The sequence below is a fragment of the Tyto alba genome, unplaced genomic scaffold (genome assembly GCF_018691265.1).
Source record: "Tyto alba isolate M040663 unplaced genomic scaffold, T.alba_DEE_v4.0 Super-Scaffold_2, whole genome shotgun sequence".
In the NCBI taxonomy this organism is placed as follows: domain Eukaryota; kingdom Metazoa; phylum Chordata; class Aves; order Strigiformes; family Tytonidae; genus Tyto; species Tyto alba.
In genome coordinates, this window is record NW_024881282.1 from 68,182,687 (window position 1) to 68,198,211 (window position 15,525).

General features: G+C 42.0%; 1 protein-coding gene and 1 long non-coding RNA gene across 3 annotated transcripts in view; both read left to right on the plus strand.

The window, feature by feature from the left end:
* The first annotated feature begins 309 nt into the window (after positions 1–309).
* The window catches only part of MAPK11 (mitogen-activated protein kinase 11), a 32,551-nt gene continuing 17,335 nt past the window's right edge, over positions 310–15,525 (plus strand). Inside the window, exons 1-3 of one of the 2 annotated variants that reach the window (XM_042792726.1) lie at positions 310–515; positions 14,154–14,283; positions 15,266–15,324. In XM_042792726.1, coding sequence (XP_042648660.1) covers positions 403–515; positions 14,154–14,283; positions 15,266–15,324 — 302 coding nt within the window. In that variant the 5' untranslated portion in view covers positions 310–402. Of the gene's footprint in view, positions 516–852; positions 975–14,153; positions 14,284–15,265; positions 15,325–15,525 lie in introns of those variants that run through there. The other variant, XM_042792728.1, reaches the window with a different exon arrangement.
* LOC122153440 lies at positions 3,109–8,348 on the plus strand. Its single transcript, XR_006165334.1, has 2 exons — positions 3,109–3,382; positions 4,457–8,348. It is a non-coding gene; the product is annotated as an uncharacterized LOC122153440 (long non-coding RNA).

Here is a 15,525-nt window from a genome sequence, read left to right on the forward strand (position 1 = left end):
GGACAGTGAGGAAGGTATCAGCAAGGCTTCAAAAAGCCTGCAGGATGCTAGGCGAGGGGCTAGCTGACCGGGCCCGCCCGCCCCCGCGCCGAGCAGCCGGCCGCGCCGTGGGCCCGGGACCCCACGTCCCGCAGGGGCGGGATCGGCGCTTCGCCACAACCCGCTCCCGGGTGGCCCCGCAGGGAGGGCACCGGGGGGGCCGCCCCGGGGCTCCTGGACCCGGACGCCGGGTTCCCCGCGGCCCCGGCCGCTGCCCCCACCCCCTCGGCCTCCCGCCTTCCCCTCCCCTTCCCCTCCCGGTCCCTCCTCCCCGCCGGCGCCGGCCGTGCCCGCCTCGCTCCCCGCCCCGGCTGAGGGGCGGCTGCCGCTGCTTCTGCCGCTGCCGGCGGCGGCTCCGGGAAAATGTCCGAGCGCGGCGGCTTCTACCGGCAGGAGCTAAACAAGACCGTGTGGGAGGTGCCCCAGCGCTACCAGAACCTCACCCCCGTCGGCTCCGGCGCCTACGGCTCCGTCTGGTAGGTGCGGGGCGGCGGGAGAGGGGGCCGGGAGGCGGCAGGTGCTGCGGGGGGGGGGCGGGGTGCCGCCCCGCAGGAGCAACCGGTGCTGGGGGAGGGCCCCCCCCCCCCACACCCGCCGCGTCCATCCCCGCGCGGCAGTACCGAGTGTGCCTGGGCCGTGGGTGTGGGGTGGTGCCCGCCCCACAGCGCGCCGGGGCGGGGGCGTGTCCGCCGGGGTGTGCGGCGCTGGAGCCGGAGCTGGAGCTCTCCCCGCAGTCCCCGTCCCCTCCCCGGCCCGGCCGGCCCCGCGGCCCCGCGGCATACCTCGCCGTAACCCGGGTAACCGGGCCCGCCGCCGCCGGAGGGCGGCCCCCGCCGGCCTTCCCGCCTCAGGCCGGCCCGCAGGGCAGGTGTGAGGGTGCCGCCGCCGCCGCCCGTCGGTTGCCGCTGCAGCCGCCGGGGGGGAAAAATTGCCCCGTAAGCCGCGAATCTTGCACAGTCATGGCGTGGCGGGGGGGGCGGGGGTGGGCTGACCGGCGGGCCGGGCTGTGGCGGGGAGCGGGCCGGCCCCCGCGGGCACCGGGAGGGTGGATTCTGTCCTTGGAAACAATGGAGGAGCCCGCAGGGCCGGGGCCGAGCAGGGCAGGGCAGAGGAGAGGGGGGGAACCCGGCCATCTCGGGGGGAGTCGCAAATCAGGGCAGCCTGCCGCCCGAGGGCTTTGGCGCCTTAGGGTTGCGTAAGGGTTTATCACCTCTTATCATAAAGCGTTTCCTTTCCCTTCTTCGGTGACTACTGTATGAGGTTTGCGTTTTCGGGAGCTCCCAGTACAGATTGGGCTATTATTTTTTGTATCTGATGCACGCTTACCTATGCTTATAAAAGCTTTGAATCAATTTTTGGAGATAATAGCGATGTTTAAGGGGTTTCTGAAAAAGAATCGTGTTTCTTTTGTAAGCTAGGTAAGTGGAACTATGTAAAAACAATCCATAATGGGCCTTTAAATAAATATACTGCACAAAAAAAGATTTGTTCAGAACTTAACTTTTTGCCACGGACTGAACTTGTGCAATAGTCCCTCGCGTTTTTCTCTTCAGTCGGATGCCAGAGAACATTTATGGAGTTTTGTGTTTGTTGCTTCCTTCTCTAGTTTTGTGAAACGCTCCAGTTGCATGTAAACTAGGAATATGCATTTTAAAAACCTCCAACAATCAGCAGAAATACTGAGGACTAGTGTGAAGCATCTCTGAATTCTTCTCTTTTTCATTATTTCAGGCTTATGCCTGCACTGCAGAAGTCTAGGCAAATACTGTGTGACTGTGGGACCTGTCATTGCAGTTAAGCGTATAGCCCTGTGACTGCCTGATGTGAATGGTTTCACAAGAACCTAATTTATTTAGACTCTAAAATCTTCATCTACTTTCTTCTCTTTTATTTTACAAACCAGGAGCTGGATATACAGTAGGAGAGTAACTATTGTGTTACAATTGAACCTGCATTTCTGGTTATTTTCCCTATTTATGTTGACATAGTTTTCTGGGTAAGACCTACTTTGTTGAATTTTGTAACGAGATGTCAAGACTTTTGAGAAATTGCGAAGGAAATGAAAACTTGTGGTGGTTCACTTGCAGCACAGCTGGTGTTTTGTTTTTTTTAAACCGTTAGTGCTGTTAATTTATTGTACTTACTACTTTTCTGTATGCAAAGCCAAGAAAATCCTCATATTTTATCAATGGAAAAGTCTAGGAACTGGACTATAAAATGGAGACTGGAAGATGTTATGGGAAAGGTTTACTCTGAAATAGACATTTAAGAACAGAATACAGCAATAAAATAGTACTCTATATTAATAGCCTTGTTAACATCGATGAACTATAAACCCAAACAGAAGCTTGAATGTGAGGAAAAGGATTGCATCTCTCAGAAAAGCCATCTATTTTTAGCGTCTATTGAAATTGATTTTTTTTCCCTCTGTATGTGCATGTGCTTTACCCAGGAGACCCACAAGACACAATCATTCCCTTGAGTAATATGCTATATTACTTTTGTGAGTAACTGTACTCTGATTCAGTAAAATATCTAAAAACATATTTAAGTCTTACAGAAACCACTGAAATTGAACAAATTCCTAAGTGGTTGGCTGAATAGAAGCCAAGGTCCTGAACTTCAAACACCAGCTTTAAAACAGGAACAAAGTTGTAACAAATCTTCTTCTACCTCAGTGAAACTCTTCTCCAGTCCTACCCTTTCCTTTTTAACAGTAAATTAGCAGTCACATCTGATAGACTTGTGCAACTGAAGTGATAACTAGTAATAAGAAACATACTGTATATATTTGCATTTAAGCTAACTTCTGCTTGCCCTTTCTTTGCTTGCAGCTCAAAATCAATAGAAGAGTTTGTGTCAAGAGGCTGTGTTTTGGCCCAATTTATTGACATATCGTAAGTCTAATAGAATTCGTGTTTGGGTTAGTTTTTATATGCAGTTGCATCAAATATGCTATGGAGATAGATACTACTGTTTGAAAACAGATTGCTTTTTCGAGAGGTATCTGTATCAAGCATAGTGCTTTCCAGTATGTTTTTCATGGTTTTTTTCTTTAGATGTGGAATATGTATAAAAAGCAAACCTTAGCATAAAGAGCTCTACTGCTTGTTTCACTTTTTAAATGACACATCGTAAAGAACAGTCCTTCCTGGAAATCCTCAGAACTCAACCACACTGCCAAGCAGAGTTGCACTTCAGCATCTACATGAACCACAGAGAGAGCTGTGAGGTCTTCCCTTCAAGTACTTCATCCTTACAGTACATTTTGTGTTACTCTTGTATTTGGACTCTGCAGCGGGTTTCCTTTTACCTGGGCTCTTTCCTATGGCCATTCAAGCTGGTGGGTGTTCTGTCATTTGCTGATTTGAGATCTGGTTTTTGTTTGTTTGTTTGTTTGTTTTTTAATTTAGGAAAAAAAAATAAAGTCGTGGTGTGTGTATGGCAGTTTAATTACATTTAAAATTATCAATGGAGTCTTCAATAGTACATTTTGGTTAATTTTTCTTTTTTCAGGGATTGTTTGTGTATTGGCAAATACCAAATTTACATGAACAACTGTTTCTTTTGGAGTTGTTTTCTTTTTGTGCTATAGCTTTGCTTATCAAGCTGAGGTTTTTTTATATTAAATTATTTTAACTCTTCCTCAAGCCAAAACTCAGTTAAATTGAAAGTTTTTTTGAAAAATGCATGTTCACCATGTCCACCCACAAAGTTGGATTTATCTTTCACAGAAGTCAAAGAGCTGGTTGACTCTTATAGACCAGGCACTATTCCTGCTACTTGTGAGCTTTAAAAACATTTCTGTTTTGAAGTGCAGCATTTAAGCTGATAGCTATTTAGATGGGAAGTAAGCAAGCTTACTTTCACAAGGTAATCTTCACCTACAACTGCTTCATTTCAGTTCTAGAGAAAAGAGACAATTCATGTCTTGGGTTCAACTGCATTTTAAACTCTCGTCTCTTGTGACTCTGCCTTTTAAATAAGAATTCTGGCTGTGTTTGAGTCTTTTAACTGTCCCAGTGATACTGCTTATAAACTGGTCTTCTGGCCTGCAGCATCTCTGCCTCCCTGCTGTATTACCCTGGTAGGTCCACTGTGGTTTGGTACCTGTCAGCCTTTTCCTCTGGGAGCTGGTGTTACCACCTGCTTGAGAAAAAGCTTCATCTTCTCTGGTTTGTTTTGTTTTTTTAAATGACATTTTATTATACCACAAATTATGTAATGTGGATAGATTTTTTTTGTTGTTGTTGTTTACTGGTTTTTTCTCTTCTTTTTTCTTTTTTTTTTTTTTTAAAGCCTGTATGCTGCTTCGTGACAGCTTTTTTAAACTGTCTTCCAACCTACTTAGACCTATTTTTGCCTCGGAGGTATAGACAGCCTTCTGCAGCGTGCTCTCTCTGATCTCTCCCAACAGGTTGTTTCCCATTAGCATGTTGCAAGCTCTGTGTTCTGCCTTCTTTGGAAAGAACAGACCTCGGAACCAAAGTGAGACCAGAGCTGCTTCTTCCCAACCAGAAACTCCTGCACTGTTTCCTCAGAGGCCATTGGCACCAATAGTACTTACATCATGGAGTCAGTCTCTCTTAATTTCAAGAGCATGCAACGCCTAACACCAGCTTGGGTGACTTAACATAGTTTTAAAGAGGCCTGCTAAGTCAGAGCATAATGGCACAGGCCTCAGTTCCAGAAAATTGGAAAGCACAGCCTGCCGTAAGTCATCTACACAATGCAACACCTCAGCAGGTCCTTCTGGCCTGATAACTTTTAAGTGCTTGCTTAAGATCCATTAAGATTTTGTCCTAGCTAATTTTGGGTAAAAATGGGAGAAAGTAGGGTACTGTTTAGGCTTCTGTTTTGCTTTGAGGAAGTACAAGTGGAAAAATAGAATCAGAAGGCTTTAATCCTGAACTTTAACCCTTTCTTTGCCCCATCCACTCTATCCTGTGCTTCTGGTTGGATTGTCACTCAAGTGTTTTGAGGGCAGTAGCTTGCAAGACTGAAACATAACATTGCTGATACTGTCCTTTTCACATTGAGGAGCTCTAAGGAGATGCTGAGACAACTCAGTAGCATGTGAGGTTTTTTAAAAGCTGATATAAATTGTCTTTGACTGACAAAGAGAAAATTTCCTTAATCCGAGATTGTACTTGATGACTTCTGGGTGGTTTTTTTAAAGGGACCTTTTACTTAGCTGTAGTGATACTAAGTATACAATTTCAACTATGGGATCAAGTTTCTGGAGTTACCATATGTGTCAGTGTAACATTACATGCTAGTTTATATAGCAAATGCTGAGATAAATTTTTAGAGTAGTAGTAACACGCACCTGCCGTATGTAAATACAGCTGGAAACCAAAGACCGTATAGATCTCTAACAGGTTGAAGGCAGAATCCCAAGCACATGTAGAGTCAGTTGATTTCAGTGGACTCCCTCTGGGCTGCTGTTCTTTTGGATCAGGTCTTTTGTTTCCAGTGCAAATATGCAGGCTGAACTTCATCCTACATATGTTTATGGTTATATTTTACTGGAAACATTTCAGACAATGTTGTTAGAATACTGCTGTCCAAGATCTGTTAGCTGTTGTCTATTTTTGGTATGCATCATTCAGAAGGAAAGTTTTGAAGCCTTTCAGTAGCTTTAAAGATATTTACAGTGAGCTCTTCTGAGCTTATTCAAACACTGTCTTGAAAACTGAATGAGAGATGAAGGCTGATAAGAAAGTCCAGTCAGAGGCAGGACACCTCTTAAGAGTGAGTATATGTAATAATGATACTTAGAAACAAGCCCTTGAAGTTGAGGTTGCAGTAGGGAGAACTAAGTAAAAGGAATTGCATGATCAACATTTACAGGTTAGGAGGAGGATCTTTGCAGCAGCATTGTTAGGATGGATGGTTGAAAATCAGTAAAGCAACAAAAAGTGTTGCAGAGTGAGAAGGACCCTCAGAGGAACAAGAAGAAATCGCTGTTAGGAATGAAGACACGATGGGGTTTGCAGCTACAAAACTAAGGGATGTCAAGAATTCAAGAAGTTTTGTGGAAGATATATGAAGGAAGATGGAGCACTGGCCTATTCCTTTGTCCGGTTTCATCCTGCGTATTTTCCAGCTGTTGGAACAGTGTAGTTACTGACTTTGGAAAGGAGAGGGAAGTGCGATGGTAATTAGCAGAGTCAAAGTTCCTATTTTAAATGAGAATGTCTAAGAATGCTTTTAATGAAGGAGACTGAATGGGGAAGGAGGTGTTTGTAGAGAAGGATGAGAAGGGCTGAGAATGGCTGTCATGGATATATCTGTGTAGGATGCTGCCAGTAAGCCTGTGGAGTAGTTTGGGAGCAGATGAGAAACATCTGTATGTGTGTGAGGAGGGTAGTAGAGGGAGTTGTTGGAAGGGTGAAGGAAAGGCAAGCTCAAGAAGTGGGAAAGGCCACTTTGTATTGTGCAGGCTTTCTTTCAGGAGGAATTAATGAGATCTTTTTGAGAGAGAGATGGCATGGGATGGAAGAGATGAGAGGCATGAGATGAGACAATTGTGGCAGAAAGTCAGCAAGGATCATGGAATTCCAGCCTTTTCTGTGGCTGTAGGAATACATTGGAATAAAATCCTCTGCAGAGGGTCTCCTCCATCCCTACTTGAATATGGTTTGTTAGAATATGCACCTTCCTGACCACATGATGCAGCAGTCACATAGCTAACTGCTCTCCTGCCATCGGTCATGATTGTGATTGCAATTGGCTAAGGGACACAGTCTCTGTTCCAAAGCTCTTGCAGTCTTAGGTCCTGGTTGCTTCAAAACAGCTTCCCAAGGAGCAATTTCAGTGTGCAATTTCAGAACCTACTAGCTAGTTGATATAAAAAATCCAGTATCTTAGTTCTGTGGATACAATCAGGAAGAGAGAGGGCTTTTCCCAAGTCATGTAGGGGTTTTGAACAAATTGCTACCGTTTAATATTTTGGCTGTTGTAAGAGAGAGAAAACGGGAAACATGAAGGAGAAGCGTGGGAAGAATAGGAAAAACGAGGACAAGAGTGTAACTGAGATTTTGTCTGTTTAGGTTTATGTAATGCATCTGAAAGCACTGATAGTTTTCATGTTAAACTTTAAATCCAGATTAACTATGAGCATTTCTAGCTGCAGCTTCAAAGCTCACAATTTATAACTACCTATCAGTCTTTTTTTTAATGAAATGCTGAATAGAACACATTTGTCATGAGCAGTGTACTGGCTTAGTGGCAGCTGACAGATTTCCTTGTTTACATACTGACATTGGGCTTATAGGCTATCTAAAATGCATTATTATTTTGATGTTCATGAGTTGGTTACATGTGCTGAGGAAGCTAACAGCTTATGACCTCAACCTTCTGTATGTTTTTCTCACAAGCATGCTTTTAAATGCATTCACTCCCACTGATATAAGATGTACTGTCTATAACTTCACCTAGAAAAGTGTGACTGCTCCTCTGTGAAGTTATTTTAATATTTAAGCCACTGTGGAGACTTATAAGAGACAGATCAGAAAATAAAAAATAGCTTGTGGATTCAGAGGCTGATAGAGCATTTTTATGATCATGCTGTTGTGTTGAAAGAAGACTGGTGAGGTATTCACGTAAAGGTGGGTAGCAATTATTTTTTAGTATTTTTTAGTGTCTGCTTAAAAATATGTACAAATTTTTATGTTGATTATGGAACAATTATGTTGCATATATAAGAGATATTTTCTGCTTTTATATTTAGATTTAGTGGTAAATTAATCTGAGATAATTGACAGTGATTGTACTAAAGCCAAAACAATTGATGCTAGTGCTCAGCTTGGTGTGTTGGAATAATATCCAAGTGATAGTATGTAATTTTACAATATAATAACCTGTCATTATCAAGCAAGGGTTTTTTTCTCTAATTATGAGATGAACATTTCAGAGCTGCCCATTAGTCATCCTCCCACCTTTTGTCTTGCTGCCATCTCATTTTTCTTTATGGTTTCCTTCTGATGCTCATATATGTCATGATTTTTGTGGTTTAGTAAACAAACACACATTCTCTACTTTAAATCTAGCTCTTAGCTGGTGGAAATCACCAACTTGAACTTTCATAAAGTAACAAAACATTTATAAAGAAGAAACAAATGAACCATTTCCTGGGTTTACTTTGCTGCTTTACTTAAGCTTCCTGTGGGTGGCCTTTTTCTGTTGTTCTCTTGCTGCACTGCCAATAGCTATTATGGTCCATTTGGATAGATGCTGTGTGTGCTTTTTTCAAGACTATTCTGTATGTCAATAAAAAGTAGCTCTATATAAAAAAAAAAAAAAAAGTAGTTGTATTTTAAAAAATAGGAACAAGGGTCATGGAGAAGAGCCGGAAGACAAAGCTCCCAAACTAAACCTTGCAAACAAAAAACAAAATCCATGTTATTCGTAAGGGTTGTCATTCACTGCAGTTACGATGAACTCAGATTATATGACTGGGCACCAGAAAATGTCCCAGGGCAGGATTCCTCTCTGTCTTCCTTTTCTATCTTATTTGCTAATGAACAGTGCGGTGAGGGCTGCCTGCCTCAATTATTAGGTTCTCTGTCTGTTGGCCCGTCTTCCATTCCTTCCCCTGAATGTCTGCTCACATAAACCCCTTCTGCTGCTGTTACTTGTTTTTCTTGGGAATTCAGGATTTTACAAGTGAAGGGGACATTTGTCCACGAGAAGGCTCATGTCTCCTGTAATGGAAATAGTCACTGGGTACGTGGAAGGATGGTAAGGTCTGCAGATAAGAGCTCAATGCTGTGGCAATACTAAAAACATGGCAGAAATTCTGTATGCTTTCCTTTTTTGCTTTTCTGGATTTTTTTTTTCCTGGCCAAAATCAGTAAAGTTCTGTCCACGTGAAGCTGTGTTTTGAGCACAAATTGCATTTTTCCTTTGTTTTTAATCTTAACACTTAATAATTTTAACACTTAAATGTAACGGGGAATCTTCATGTGTTCTGGAGGAATGCAACCCAGTGAAGGAAATAAATGTGTCGTGCTGCAGTGAAAGAAATAAAAATAGAAGCTTAGAACAATATAGGGAAAACCCCGACCCAGTTTCATTGTCACATGGAGCAAATTTAAGGATCTGCTTGTGCACAGCATTCTCTCCAAGTCTGGTAGTGTGTCTAACCAGTAGTCAAACTTCTAATGATGTAAGGGTAACAGCCTTGCAAACTGGGACACTGAATTATATAAAATAAATTGGAAAAGTTAGACTTCTCTGTATTTTTTGCACTTAACCCCAATGGGATCACTTAGAATAAGTATACCTATTTAGTTGTGTAGATGTAATGCTTCCACAAGCATAAAATCACACCTTGTAGACAACCAAAGCCTCCTGGTTCTCTTGGGTGGTGGGGATGGGGTAGTGGCTGACACAGGTAACCTACAGGAAACGGGGAGTTCACTGCAGATGCAAGAGTGGCACCATGTACAACCAGCTTGGGTTGTGCCTTCACTGTGCACCAGCTAGACCTACACTGGCTCCAGGAATGAAGAGAACTCACTAGACTGAACACTGCACTCAAGCTGAACTTTTTCCAGGCATTGTGAGTAGTACTGTGCCCAGCTAATTAACCCTCTCCAAGCCCAAAGCATTGGGAAGTTCAGGGACTGGCTGTAGTGCAAGGGGACCAGTTGATCCCAGGAAGAATTCTTCCTGCATTGGATACTGGAGTTTCTTAAATAGGATACAAGTTGGCTCCGTGCATGGTTTGTGAGACTGGACTCCTGCAAGCAGCCCTCCAGCTGTTAAAGCAAATTTGATCCTAAAGGCTAAGTAGCCATAGCTTCATCGTGTGCTCCTAATCCCAAAAGGCCTGAAGGGTCTGAGCAGGCTGCGCACACAAATGGCCTGTCTGTCCAGTATTACTGCTCTGCAACCACAGAGGATAAACTGTCCGTGGACACTAGAGAAATGGCTGCATGTGTGGCCATATTTGTAAACATCAGCTACTAAAAATCCATGCCCCATCAAAAGTCATGAAATTAGCATGAAGCTGTTAAAACCCTGTGCTTTCTGCCTCCTGAGGTTTTGGACTACATTAGCCTTCTGTGTTCAAACTTCTCTGTAAAACTTTAAGAACCGGGAAAATGTGCATATCAATAGATATTTTTATTTCATCTAGTGGAACTTCAATAGAATTATTAAATATAGGATTTGACAACACTGAAAAGGTAGGTCTAATTTAGCAGTGATTGAAAATCAAACTAAGCAAGTCTCTCATCTCTGTGAAAATAATGGCATCCGTGTAATAATAATGGCTTTTCATCCTTGATCTTGGAAGGGACAGATAAGAAAAAATGTGTCATAACTGAGAGGGTTCTGGGTCAAGAACAATCATAACTGGAAAAGCTCTTCCTAAGATTGTTACAAAGTTTTTTCTTGTAAATTAAAAAAGTAGTAATAATTGTATTTCTTTTTAAATTATGATAGCCTGTCTAAAGTGGTGTTCCTGTATTCTTTTGAGGCATGTGAGCATACTGTTTAATGATGATGTCAGAAACGCTCACTGATGATATGCAATTAAAAAGTCAGTTATTTTCACTATCTACAATAAATGAAATGCTAACAGTAAAGAATAGATTAGAGATGGGAGATGATATCCCTTTGCAAGTATCAAAGTTTATCTCCATCATACTGTTCTGTCCAGCTACATCAGATAACATCATAATCAGAGGTAAAACACCTCAGAATAAGTCATTTCAGTGAAACTCAGGAAACAGTAGTTAAACCATTGAAAGGATGATTTGTTTCCATGTGTGAGCATAAACCAGATATAAACACAAGTGGTTGGCTAAAGCCGAAACCTGTAGAAAACAACCTTGCAAAAGAAAAAGGAGCTGTAAGTTGCCAGCAGTTGTTTGTGGAGCGATGCAAACACCAAGAGACTGGCAGAGAGGCCCTCCCCAGCCGGTGCAGAGGTGGGGAGGGTGTGAGCTGTGCGTCATGCAGGGAGAGGGAAGGTGAGGGCCTCTAACTCTTTTTCTCCTCATTAAATCAAACTAGGTAACAGCATGGGTGGTTTGTTTTTTTAAGAATTCATTTTGAATCATTTTAGTTGGGCTGGTTACAGGCCTCCAGGGAAGGGTTTGCAGGTGCCAGACACAGGTGGGCCTGTACTTTTGCCATGACTGGGACCAGCGATGTCCTATCCGGGGGCTAGTCTGAAAGCTGAACATTCCTGGGGAAATCACGCAGAGAGGGAAGCAGCTCATCCTGCCACCTAGCAGAGTACTCGGGGGACAATGAGGAATTCAGGGGACAACCCAGATTGCAGCTATGATGATGTAATAGCAAGAGGGGGAGACCGAGTCTAAAATGAGAGGCCTAAGTGTACACAGGGAGGAATGCAGGCAGTGGCCTGCTGCTTGCAAGATGTGGTCACAGAGGCAGTAGCAGAGATCACAGATGCAAGTCATCCTTGAATGTGACAAACAAGAGAGCTCAAACAATGTGAAGTCTGTATTTTTGAATGCTTTACTGTTAATAACTTGAATTATGATGATGGTAAACCAGGCGAGGAAAGAGCCTGAAGGCATTGGCTCTGATTATAATTTGGTATAGTTTCTTGACTGCAGAGTAACTCATGTAAACCAAGTCAGTCCCTGACCTGTGCGGCTTCAATTCATGGTTTCCCACTGGAGGTCCCAGGACTCAAGTTATCATTTGTTTTCCTTCTTTTTTTCTCTCTCCTTATGTACTGGGTCTAAAAAGCTGCTGTCATAAGAACTACTGAAGCTGAAAAAATAGTGCTTTATACTATCTGGAAGTTTTGCAGCCCTGAGTCATATGGAGGGTAAAAAGCAATCTGTCTTAAAGATTCATGGTTTTTAAACCACTGAAACCCACATTTGACCTTAGAATTGGGAGAATAAGGATGTTTATCATGATAACGGGATTTAAAACCTAATTCTTCCTAGCCTTGTATAATGTACGTGGTATTTCACAAATCAGTACAAGCATGAGTGGGAAGGCTTGTGAATTACCAGAAGAGCTGAGATGTTAAGCACAGACTGCTGTTTTCGGCAATGTTATTTATTTGTCTGGATAAACATTTCCTTTTTCACTGGAAAAAAAGTTGGAAAGGATAGTGAAAGTATGTATTTGAGACTTGGCCGTGTTCTCATGTGGTTTCACTGGCCAGGATTACACAGAGCAATTATATCTAATCTTTGTTACATTAACCACTAAACATTGACTTCCTTTTTATTTCTTCAGATTTACTTGTGCAACCTTCATGCTGTCCCTGTGGCCAGTCATGTGGAATTTAAGATATCTCTGTTGTTAGTTCTCACACTGTTCATTCCTTGAGCAGCTTCACTTATTTGAGCAACACAGCGTCCTCATATCCTGAATAACTGTGTCCCTGCCCTACTGTCGGAACAAGTATCCCTGTCATAGCCCTTCCACCCACTTCTCAGAGTGATACCAGTCTTCTTCTTATGCTTTCTTTCTTCTGCTTGGGGAATGCCCCTCCTGAGGTGCTTAGCAAAGCCACGACCTTGTACACCTTTAAAACTTCCCTGAAGATCCACTTCTGTGGTGTTTGCATGAAACTAGCTAAGTAATCTTCTTATCTATTTTACTTATCTCATGACTGACTCGCTCCTTCCATGGTGCCTGCAAGAAACTTGTTGATTAAATCTACTTACTCGTTTTTTATCAAATAAAAGTGTTGTTGGATTATACCCTGCATTAGCCTTTGCAGAGTTTGGGTGAATTCTAGGATAACTGGATCATGATCACCTTTCGGATGCCACTCTTCTTACTGCCCATTTGTTGCCTGTATCCTTTATTGCTTCTCATTAGAAACAGCAACTTGTTCTCCAGCTGTCTGTAAATAAAGAGGTTTTGATCTTCACTTGGCTCTTCAAGAGCACCAAGAGCCCACCTACTTGGAGCTGATTATAGGCTTGGTGTAATAATTTGGGAGCTACTCCAGGCACAGTCAATGTTTTTGTCTCTAGCAGGTATCTCCTACCACTGTTTGCAGGAGTATCTAAAACACTGTTCATAAGGAGCTAATAGCATTTGGTGTGACTGTTGACTGTTGTCATCCTACTCCATGCATGTTTCGTGTTATCTAATTTTTGTGTTTGTAACTCTGAAAAAGTTCCATAACATAAATGTGTGTGAACGTTCTCATTTTGCTAATGTTCTCTAGCAAGCCTAGATAGTGTAATTCACACTTTAAGCCAAGAATTTAAATGTATTTTGACTGAACACAATTTTAACTTAATGGATAAGAGTAACAATTTAAAGAAAACTTTTTCTTCATAAGAGAAGGTAGCAAACAATCCTTTTATAATTTTACTATGTAGTATCATGAAGTAATACATAAGGGGATCATTTTTATTCCTGTGCTGCCTAGCAGGCAGCATTTATTTGTGGCTTGCTGTGCTTGTCATGTCTTTCTGATGCACAGAAACCAGTGAGTCTCCCTTTTGTGCAACTGCTGAGGTGTGTATTTAGTGTTCTCTTCAGCGGGGCATCTCCATCTGTATGAAGTTAAGCACATGTTGGGTGTCAGCGGATCTGTGGACTGGAGTGCAAGGCCTGCTGTTCACCTGTTACCAGCATTTCCCAATGAAACAATATGGGCTTGGCTATGCCAACATCTGATTTTGATACCAGTTTTGTGACATTATTGTCTAGCAAGCTAATGGTCAAATAGCTAATTAATATTGCTAGACTGACATTTCAGTGTTCCTCTAGTTAGTAAAGACTCTAGTTTGTCTAATAAGACCCAGAGTTTGACTGCCCCTATTCCCTGTGAGCCTTGCCTTGGAGCTGGAGGCTGGAGCTAATTCTCTGGTTACTTTTTCCTGCCATACGGGTAAGGGTTACCTGGGGATGAGTCCTGAACATTATCATAAGCATCAGTAATTTGCTAGATGGAAAACAGGGGAACTGTCTTTAAATACTCCGTGTTACTGCTGACTAATTCCCCTGGTTTCAGTCCCTGAGTAGAAGGTGAAAGAGGGCAAAGGGAGTAGGAGCCCCAAAGAGAGTACAGGTTTCTCCAGTGAGCTATCTGAGAGCTTCGAAGTAGAGCATGCCATCAATGTAGACTTTCTCTTTTCCTTTTCTAGTTCAGCTTATGATACCAAAACAAGACAGAAGGTGGCAGTAAAAAAGCTTTCAAGACCTTTTCAATCACTTATTCATGCGAGGAGGACCTACCGAGAGCTTCGGTTGCTTAAACACATGAAGCATGAGAATGTAAGTGGAGAGTGAGTTCTTTCCCTTTGGATTTTTATGACAAAAGTTTGCATGATGGGGTTAATTTCAGTTAAATGCAATCTTTTTTGAAAAGTATCTGCAACTCTCTAGCTACCTAAGATAACCATCTTACATGTGGTGAAGTGACAAGTAGAGACTTTCAGTAAAAGGCTGCCTTTTTATTAAAAAATGATCCAATTTCATCTTGAAGATGCAGCTTATGAAATCCAAAACAAGTGATCCTACTCTTCTTTAACCGAAGTAATAAGAGTGTTCTGCTCACTAGTGTTGGATGCTCTTGAAACATCAGTCCATGAAAAAAAATACCTCAAACCTGCTTTTGCTGAATTTGCATGCTGTTGAGAAATTAAGGGCAGATAACCTCATTGAAATTAACAATATACTATCTAAATGATAGATAGTAGAACTATCTTTCTACTATCTATCTGTAGTCTACTATCTATCTGTAGTAGAGAGTAAGCCCCAAATAATTGAGTACTCTTCTAAGTTTATGAAGCAAAATTGATTTCAGTGGGAGTATCCACCTGCTTAAAAGTAACTTGATGAATTGAAGCCTGAATAAAATACAGTGGATGGAAAAGTATCCTAGAGGAAGATGCTAAAAAAGATTAACAACAGCAGAATGAGATGAAGTTATGCATAATCTTAAGTATAACAAGCATATAAGCCATGTGTCAGCTTTTCTGCAATGAGATGTTAATTTTCCTGCCTTTATTTCTGATTGTCTGAAGTCTTGTTGTAATTACTTTTTATAAGTAATTTAATTTTCTGTTGGTCATGGAGATACCTGCGGCTATACCTGTATTAGACCATCTATTGTGCCAGTTGTACTAAGTTTTCAGGATGACCATACGTCATGGTTTTGTAAGGGTCATCCCAAAAATGCTAAGCACTGTCAGTACGAATTACATGTTTCTTTACAGATTCCTAAAAATAAAATGTCGATTCCCTCATCTTTCAGGTTATAGGATTGCTAGATGTTTTTACACCCGCAACATCAATAGAGAATTTTAATGAAGTGTAAGTAAAATTTTTTAATAATTTTGATGAGTTAGTAAGTAAGTAGCACTCTGGTTTTAAAAAGGAAGCATGTACTTTCCGAATAGACTTGCAGCCACAGTTGGCTTTGTGTGAAGAACCCAAATAAATCTTTCTGCAATTTTTCCACAAAAGAGGAGGCAGGAGGATGTGCCTCATTTTTTTGTACTTTTTTGAATGATA